Below are 9,287 nucleotides of genomic sequence, written 5' to 3' on the forward strand. Positions count from 1 at the left end.
CAGGCAGGGTGGGGGAGAAGGAGGGAGAGGAAGCGGCAGAGGCAGCAGCTCCTTTGATAAGCAGCTTCCTGAACACTTTCAAACCCTGGTGTTAGACCGACACGCGCGGCACCCGCGGCCCTGTGCCGGCCCGGACGGAGCCCATGCCTCGGGGCAGCAGGTAGGCAGCCCCCGGCCCGCGGGCGCAGTGCCGATGGTCCCGTGCCACCCTTCGGAGAGGGGACCCCCACGGGCAGCTCCAGGCCCTGGTGACTACGTGCCCTGGGCATGTGCTCGCCCGCAGGCAGAGCAGGTGCCCGGGGCAGGGTTGGGATGCTGGTGGGGAGGTGGGGATGCTCTCCGTGCAGGTGCAGGGAGCCGAGGCTCTTCCCAAGGTCCTGCTGCGTGCCAGGGGCTTGCTGAGGCATCTCCCTGGTGTTTTGTGGCTGGTGTGCAAGGGGCGGTGTTGGGGTCGCAGCCTGCTGCTCCCGGCACCGGGGGAAAATGCAGAATCTGCTGGGATCAGCCCGTGGTGCCTCGGTTCCCAGAGAGCTCCTGCCCTGCCCAAATGGGGAGCACCCCCACAGCATGGGGCACAGGGACGGTGCATGTGGCGGTGGTGGCACTGCCACCATGTGAACGCTCATCCCTCCAGGCCAGGAATGCTGCTGGGCAGCGGGGAGTCCCAGGGAACAGCTCCTGCCCCAGCCACATTCCCAAAATTCACGGCCGTGGCCACGCTGGGGTCCTCCCTGACTTTGTACACCCGCTGGGACCCCGGGGTCTGGCTCTCCGCAGGGACCCCTGGGAGCTGCTGGGGTATTTGGGACCCAGCTCTGTGCCCACTGCTCTGACCCTGCAGCATCCCCCGTCCCGTTGGGGACATCTCCCCTCACAGGGGAAGCCGGGGATGGCACGAGGACCTCTGCCCGCTGCTGCCCGGCCGTGACCCAACATCACCCAAAACCTCCCTGCCCGGGGCTGGTGCTGGTGGAGCCCCGGCGCCCTCCTCCAGCCAGGCCACCCCAAAGCCTCTTGCTCAACCACCCGGATAAAACAGTTTCCTCTTGACAGCAGCTGAGCCCTGCGGGATGGAGGAGGCTGTCCCGGGGCCATTCCCTCCCTCAGCAGATCAGCGAGGCTGCGCAGGGAGCCTGGCCCTGCACCCTGCATCTCCGAGCACCCTCACCCTGCCTCCGGCTGCTCGACATCCCCTGGGGGCTTCTACCCCCCGAGGGCAGCCTGGAAGCCCCTAGCCCTTCCCCATCTCACCGTAAGCCCCAGCTCTCCTGCCTCCTCGCTGTGTCCCCAGGGCAAAGCAGGCGTGCTGGGGAGGTGCGAGCTCCTTGGGGACGTGGACGGTGACCTGGGCTCCCCCAGAACCAGCCCATGCTGTGCAGCACAGAGCGTGGGCGTCCTCCTCTCGGTGCAAGCTTGTGCCATGCCCGGGCTCATCAGTGGGCACCTGCAGAGCCCGCAGTGACCGTGCCAGGAGCTGTCCCCACGCCACCCGCCTGCCCCCAGGGGTGCTGGCAGCGGGACCCATGGTTCCAGGGCAGCTGAGCACCCAAACCCCATCCCTTGCTCGGGCACAGCCCCATTCTGGACACCCCACCGAGGGGTTTGGCAGCCTCGCTGTATCCCTCTCACCCGCCTTGTGTTCTCCAGCCGCTTCTCCTCTGATGGCTCCTTGACCCTTCGGCAGCTGAGGGCCGCCCGCCGCCACCCGCCGTGCTTCGGGCCGAGGGCTCCGTGGCTGCCGCAGCATGGTACAGACCTGCTCGGTGTGCTCCGGAGCTCATAAGGGCAGCCTGACCCCACGGGCAGCCAGGGGGGACATGGAGAGGACGGAGAAACCCAGCCCGTCCGCTAAGAAGCACGTGAGGCTCCAGGAGAGGTGAGCACGGCCGGGCGGGATGTGCCAAAAATGCCCCAAACCCCAACCCCGCACTGGGGCTCCCCAAAACCCCCATAGCCTGTGCCAGGGGGGGGGTCAGCCGGGGACCCTTTGCCTCTCAGGAGGGGCTCCAACGTGTCGCTGATGCTGGACATGAGCTCGCTGGGCAGCGTGGAGCCCATCCAGCCCGTCTGCACGCCGCGGGACATCACGCTGCAGTTCCTGCGGACGTCCAGCCGCGTGCTGAGCAAGGAGGAGCTGCAGCAGCGCGCCCAGAGCCTGGCCCAGCTCCAGGAGGAGTTTTCGGTGAGATATCCCCAGCCCCTCAACCTCCTCGCACGGGGATGCTCGCGCTTTGGGGACTGGTGGGGTTTGGGAGCTTTCCCCTGGGAGATGAAGGCTCCGAGCCCGGCAGCACCAGGGGCAGGGGATGTGGGAGGACAGGGTGGGGGGGACACGGTGCCAAGCTCTTCTCCCTGTCTGTGAGGTGTCCCACCACAGCTGGGGTGAGGACGGGGCAGCCGGGGTCTCTGGTGGTGCCAACAGGTCCCTGGTCAGCGTCCCGTTGCCTGTGGGGCCAGCCCCGCCACGCCGAGGGGACGCAAGCAGCATCGAGAGGGTTTTCCTCAAAATTGTTCTCCCTCCCTTGCAGAAAATCCCACCCAACTTCGTCAGTCCGGAGGAGCTGGAGATCCCTGGACATGCCTCCAAGGACAGATACAAAACCATCCTCCCCAGTACGTGCTCCCCCGTGCCCCACATCCACCCAGGTGCCCTGAGCAGGGGGCTCGTGGCTGCGCTCCCAGGTGGCCCCGGTGGCCCTGCTGTGCTTGTGCCCACCTCGGCTGTGCTGCAGGGGTCTGTGCCGTGCTGGGGGACGGTTTTTGGGGATGCTTTGGGGTGTGCAGCACAAGACAGCCCAGCCTGGGCTGCTCCCTGATGCCGTGGGGCCTCACACATCCCGAGGGCGCATCGCTGGGGGTGTAAGGGCTGAGGAGGTCACTGGAGGTGGTGTCAGCGGGAGGGAGCTCACAGTCAGGGGGGAATTCCTGCCTTGTCTTCCAGATCCCGAGAGCCGGGTCTGCCTCAGGAGGGCAGGGAACCAGGAGGAAGACAGCTACATAAATGCCAACTACATCACGGTGAGTGCCCTGCCTGCCTGGTCTCCCACGCCCAGCTGGGGACCGGGGTGCGACCTCCCCAGCACCTCACTCTCACCCCAAAACTGGCTCATGTCGGGCAGGTGCCGGCTTTGCCTGGCTCCTCGGCTTCTTTCTGAGCAGTTCTCACATCAGCATCCTTCGCCCTGTGGCCAGCCGGGGTGCTGGGAGGCAGAGGAGGGTGTGTGGGTGGTGAGAATGGCACGGGAAGGGGGGGACTCGGGAAGGCAGCCCACAAACCTGCCCTCTGGCAGGACCGGCAGACCCGCTGGAGGTGGTTTGGGGGCACACGATGGACCTGGAGAGCCTCCAGGACTCAAAACACCTCCGAGCTTTTCTACTTTCTTTGGCTATTTCACACTGTTGGGGGTGCCTGGAGCAGGGGCAGGGCAGGAGCCTTTGCCAGCCTCCCCTCGAGGTGCCCCCAGAGCCTTGGGGGGAGGCAGCTCCAGTGGGGCCCATCTGGGAGCACCCCATCCCAGGCAAAACACCTTCACATGCATCTCACTGAGCGAGCTCTGCCTCACCAAGCGTCCGTCACACTGGGTGCTGTCACCCCAAAACCCAGGGACGCTTGGAAGGAGCGCGGGGGCACGAGGCTTGCTGCCAGGCTTGGAGGATGGAGAGGATGCCCGGCAGCTCCTGGTTGGGTCCGTGAAAGGATTTCAAGGGCAGGTTTAGGAGGAAATACCCAGCGTAGCTCAGCCTCTGGCCTGTAGAGGAATTCCAGCACCACTGGCAGGGTCGGGACGTGGACCCCCTCGCACCCCAGGGCCCCCTATCCCTGACGGCCCCTGTGCTCGACAGGGCTACGCGGGGCGCCCCCGGGAGTACATCGCCACCCAGGGACCCATGCCGAACACCGTGACCGACTTCTGGGAGATGGTGTGGCAGGAGGAGGCGCCCCTCATCGTCATGATAACCAAGCTCGAGGAGCGCAAAGAGGTACCGCCGCCCCTCCCCTGGCCTCGGCACAGCACCCCAGCCCGGGGCAAAGGGTGGGGTGGGGGGATAAAAACAGCCACAGGGCGGTGGGAGACCAAAGGAGGCTCTGAGCACCCGCCTGATTCCCTGCTTTGCTCCCAGAGGCTACCTCCTTGGAGGAGGAGATCCCCTGGGATGCTACCTTGGCCCCATGCAGCAAAGCCTCTCCCGCTCTGCTGGCCTCTCTTTCTCTGAGCACGCTTTGCCAGCTGGATAATAGGATGGAGAGAATCAGGGCAACCCCTGGGAGCTCTCAGATGGGGCTCCAGGTGGGGATGGCATCCTTTGTGGTGGCAGGACGTGCGTGGATGGGGATTGCCATGGTCTGAAAGCCATAGGGAATGGCACAAGGAAAGGAGCAGGGGGAGAGGGATCTGTCCTATCCGTCCACCTCCACCTTCCCTGTGCCCCCACACCTCCCCAGGTGATGCCCCTTCCCAAAAGCACCAAGCAAAGGGCAGCTTAGACACCCAGTGGGTGCCCCGAGCACCTCTGCAGCCCCCAACCCTGCTGTATCCCTGCAGAAATGCTTCCACTACTGGCCTGAGAAGGAGGGCACCTACGGCCCCTTCACCATCCGTGTGCAGGGGGTGAGCGAGTGCGCGGAGTACCTGGTCCGGGACCTCTCCATCCAGGTGGGTCCGAGCCCTGTCCTGGGGCCAGCGGGGGACCCCGGCAGTGTCCCCACACCCCCAGGATCTCTAGTTTCTCTATCAGCCCCGTTGCTCTTTGCACCGTGCCTTAAAGCCCATCGGTGCTCCGTGGCCACCCTGGGCTGGCTTCACGGGGGCTGTGGGGACGGCACGGGGACGTGCTGCTGCTGCTCCCTGCTGGGGCCATGCCACATTTGGGATGGAGGAGGGGTCCTGGGGCACGGCTGGCTCTCCCCAGCAGGGCATTTGGACACCCTAAAGTGTCCCTGGCCCCCGGGTCGCTCCCAGAGGCTGAGGAGAGGTGAGGTGGGCACAGGCTTGAGCAGCCCTGCTTGAGCACAGCTCCGCACCTCCCTCTGGCCCTGCACGGTGAGTCTGTGCTCCCACATCCTTATTTCTCTTCCTTCTGTGCTGGAAAAGCTGCAAGGTGAACGCCGCCAGGTCAAACACATCCTCTTCCCTTCTTGGCCGGACCAGCAGACGCCCGAGTCAGCCAAGCCCCTGCTGCACTTGGTGTCCAAGGTGGAGGAGACGCTGCAGGCTGCGGCCAGCCCGGGGCCCATCGTTGTGCACTGCAGGTAACGCGTCCCCCTCACCCCCGTGTGTCCCTGCCTTGGGGTCACCCTCACCCACGAGCCGGTCCCGTTGGGGTGCAGAAATCCCTGGCATTGCCCCAGGAGATGCGTTCAAACTTCCTCCTGCCCTGGCACGGGGATGGCAGCACTGGCACGGTGCCATGAAGAGACCCGGTTTGTTCCCAGCTCTGTGGACACCGCGCAGGGAGCAGGGGAGTTTTGCAGGGCCAGGACCTAACCACAAAACCCACAGCAGCCCGCCTGGAGGAGGTGGCCTCTGAGCATTTTCCACAGTCTCTGCACCATGCAGGGACCGAGGCACAGGCTGGGCACCACGACGAGACCCCGTTGCAACGGTGCCAGCCTGAATCTGGCAGTGCCTGGCTAAGAAAGCTGGTCCTACAGCTGGAACTGGCACCCCAAATCCCTCTAGGAGTAAATCAGGGCAGCACACCAGCCAGGGGTTACATCCAGCTTGGGCAGAGCAGTGCTGTGGGTGCTCAGCACAGCCGTGTCCGTCCTGCAGCGCAGGCATCGGCCGGACGGGGTGCTTCATCGCCACCAGGATCGGGTGCCAGCAGCTGAAGGACACGGGAGAGGTGGACATCCTGGGCATCGTGTGCCACCTCCGCATCGACAGGTCGGTGCTCGGGGCACGCTGCCCCTCGCGGGGTGCTGCTGGGTGCCGAGCCTGGGAGGGGGGATAGGGGGGAGCGTGGGGACGGGGAAAACAAAGAGGTGTGGAGGATGAATTTTGATGGAATCCGGATTTCTGAAAGATGGAGATGTGGCAGCAGCAGAGTGCCCATGGGCTGGTTCTGCTGTCAGGGTTACGGTGGCTCTGGGGACCTGAGGACATGAGGGGGAGTGGCCCCAAACCTGGCAGCTGGCACGCTCCTTCCAGCTCAACCATTGAGCTCAGAACTGCGCTGATCTGCTGCCTTTAAAGAGAAGCAGCAGTAGGATTACCACCCAAACCGCTGCTGATCTGCATTTTGAACAGCCCAGCAGCTGTTCAGGCACCCTTTGGGGAGCCCCGGGGCTGTTTCGGGTGCACCCAGGCAGGGTGGGTGATGCAGGAACATCCCTGTGCCAGGAGTTTTGTTGATGTCAGCGGCTCCTGCCCTTCCCTTGCAGGGGTGGGATGATCCAGACGAGCGAGCAGTACCAGTTCCTCCATCACACGCTAGCTCTGTACGCTTCCCAGCTGCCGGAGGAGGGAGGCCACTAGCGCCAGGCTCCGCCACTGCCCAGCCTCGCTCCGACCTCCCCGGCACCAGCCTCGGGGCTGCCTCCACTGAGCCCTCTCCTCCTCTGCCCAGCCACGCAGCACGGCGTGGGGAAGCCTCCCCGGAGAAGCACAGCTGAGAAAACCCACCGGGATCACGGCATCGCGACCCCGGGGACAATAAAAACTTCGGGAGGGGGTTGCCCAGGGGCTGCAGGGGGTGCTCAGGGTGCCTGCTGCTGGCACAAGGCGGATCCCACCCGTGGAAAGAAGCTTTGCCTTTTTAAATTGCTTTCTCCTCAACCAGAAGAGCAAGTTGTGCAGAGGATCTGAAGGCTACGGTTTGCCTTGTAGCCACCCAAAAAGCTGCGTCCTGCTCTACTTGGGGCTGGCACCGCTACAGGGAAAGAACCGGAGCCTCTCCGGGCTGTGCCCACGGGCAGAAACTGCCCCGTGCGGGGCCGGGCTTGCTCCAAACACCCCGCGATGCTTTTCTGGCTAAAGATCCACCCTGACAAATCAGACACACCTCGGTACGGAAAAGCTGTCCTCCTAAAGACCCACCTCGACTATTCAGTGCCAAAGGAGCTCTGGCGGTCGCCGCTTGCTTCCTCTCTGCCCTCAGCCATCGCCTTCCCTCCAGCCTTAACGCAGAGGAGACCCCCGAGTGTGCTGCAGTCCTGCCAGCGACCCATTCCCCATGGCCACCCAGCCTTTTGTTGAATGAGGATTGGGGCTTTGTGTTCTCATTTTTTTTGTTATTGTTTTGCTGGAATCAGAGCAAAATAATACAGGGGGTTTGGTTTTGTTCTTTTGTTGTTGTTGTTGCTGGAATCAGAGCAAAATAATACACAGGTTTTGTTTTTATTTTATTTTTATTTTTTCACTGATGAATTCAGTGAAACCTTTTAGCACCAAGCATGGGAATGGAAATATTCCATAAAATATTTTAAACCTATTCCATACTGGTTTTCAGCTGGTGAGCTTCACGCACCCTTCTGAGGACAGCTGAGGAGCTGGGATCGCCCCATGCTGGCTGCCAGCTCAGCCCTTCGTGTCTCTCCATGTGGGTGAACCTGCCTGGATGGGTGCTGCGGGGGTACCCCGCTCTCTGCAGGGCTTCCACCCTCCGCCAGGCTCTTGGAGAGCCCGCAAAGCCCCCAGGAGTCTCAGGGAGAGCAAAGCTCAAAATCCCAGCTCAGGATTTTGCCTTCTCAGTTAATTGGGGAACCCTTTAACATCACGCTGCTGCCCCCATGGAGCTGCAGTGGAAGTTTTGAGCTCGGCTGATCCAGGCTTTACCCGAGTGGCCCACAGCATCCTCCTTTCAAGTCTTTCATCCCCATGCTGTGTCCGGCAGGGGAGCTCGAGCAGCCTGCGAGCTGCTCCATGGCAGGGGCTCTCCCTGCGCTCCCACACAGCACCTTTCCTCTGCACCTTCCCTCTGTACTTTTTCTCTGCACCTTTCCTCACGCTTGCAGAAGGATTTCAGGAGGAGAGCCACCAGGGCAGGCGTGCAGCAGGGGCTGGGAGGTGGGGGGATGCTGCCAGCCCCCCTCGCATCTCCTGTCAGTGCTGGGAGTTTTGCCAGCTGAGCTCTCTGATGCAGATTAGAATCAGTCACGCAGTTTTCCTGCCTTCCAATCTCAATTCTACCAGATCTATCTGTTCAAGGCACTTATCAGGCTGTTACCACGTGCTATCTGGGTATCTCCCCATCCTCCCTGTATTTATTCCCCGAGTCTCATTGTTCCTGGGGGCCACGCGGGCTATTGCCTGCATTAGTGCCAAACCCTGTCCCAGGGCTCCTGCAACAGCAGGGGCAAAGCCAGGGGCTCTCTCTGGCCTGGCTGTTATTCCTCTCCCTTAAATCATAGACACAGACCCAGCTGCCTTTATCCTTCACACGTGTGCCTTGCTTTGCTGTGTGACCAGGCAGGGAGCTGCAGTGCTGGGGGCTCTGGGCTGCAGACCCCCACACACCACATCCCCAAAAGGCCAGGTGCCCAGCAGGGCTCAGGAAAGGTCCTTTCACCACGTGTCTGTCCTTTGAACCTGGGATTTCCCAGGCTGGTAAAGCCGTTTCCTACCCTTGTGGAAACAAACCCAGCTGGAGGCTGCCTAGGAGGGGAGAAAAAAATGTGGTGGCAACGTCATGCACACCACCAGGGTGGCACACGCAGGCGGTGCTGGTGGCACGGAGATCCTGGGAACTCCGAATTCACTGCAGCTGATGGAGGGTGCCAGTGGAGCCCCTGTCTTGGAAGGAGAGGACATTGGTGTAGGATGAGCCAAAATCAAGTGTTTTGCGTGCTCAGTAACAAGTCTCCTGCCAGATGAGCAATGGAACTGCGGGGAAGTCTCCCATCAGCATCCCTGTGGGCTCCAAGTGGTCAGCGACCAAATCCCTGGCCGGGAAGGAGAAATGTTGAGGCAAGCTTTGACACCCCAGGCTTTGACACCCCGAGGGCAGCTCTGGGGCTCCAGGAGCTCACAGAGGCCCTGGGATCTCAGACAGGGCCAGCAGCGGTGGCACCAAAGGGGACAAGGCCCAGCAGCAGCATTTCTCGTGTTTCTCCCGGTGTGGAGACGGACTCGCCCAGGTCCTGTCTGTGCTGTGAGCTCTGTTTTAAACAAAACATGGGTTTTACAGAGTTTCTCTGGCAGGGAGTGAAGCGCAAGGCCTGCTATCGGGAGGCAATCTGCTAACAGCCGAGTGCTGCAGGTGTTTTGGGTGGGAAGCCCCAAACCGGCAGAGGGACATTCCCCGGGCTGAAATCTGTTAAAAAACATCTTCAGGCAGAAACGACA

At 62.4% G+C, this 9,287-nt stretch overlaps 1 protein-coding gene across 1 annotated transcript; it reads left to right on the forward strand.

Moving 5' to 3' along the window:
- The first annotated feature begins 51 nt into the window (after positions 1-51).
- On the forward strand, positions 52-7,465 carry PTPN7 (protein tyrosine phosphatase non-receptor type 7). The gene is made up of 10 exons (XM_082778216.1): positions 52-160; positions 1,648-1,876; positions 1,999-2,182; positions 2,529-2,613; positions 2,942-3,018; positions 3,844-3,981; positions 4,545-4,655; positions 5,094-5,251; positions 5,775-5,888; positions 6,386-7,465. The coding sequence occupies exons 2-10, from the start codon at positions 1,746-1,748 to the stop codon at positions 6,477-6,479; spliced, it is 1,092 nt and encodes a 363-aa protein (XP_082634342.1). The 5' UTR covers positions 52-160; positions 1,648-1,745; the 3' UTR covers positions 6,480-7,465.
- Positions 7,466-9,287: the final 1,822 nt, after the last annotated feature.

This window comes from Aythya marila (genome assembly GCF_965140915.1).
Source record: "Aythya marila genome assembly, chromosome: 24".
Lineage (NCBI taxonomy): Eukaryota > Metazoa > Chordata > Aves > Anseriformes > Anatidae > Aythya > Aythya marila.

Coding starts and splice junctions, on each gene's coding strand:
- PTPN7 (XM_082778216.1), top strand. CDS start 1,746: ATGGTACAGACCTGCTCGGTGTGCTCCGGAGCTCATAAGGGCAGCCTG. Junction 1,877..1,998: donor CACGTGAGGCTCCAGGAGAG/GTGAGCACGGCC, acceptor TTTGCCTCTCAG/GAGGGGCTCCAACGTGTCGC. Junction 2,183..2,528: donor AGCTCCAGGAGGAGTTTTCG/GTGAGATATCCC, acceptor CCTCCCTTGCAG/AAAATCCCACCCAACTTCGT.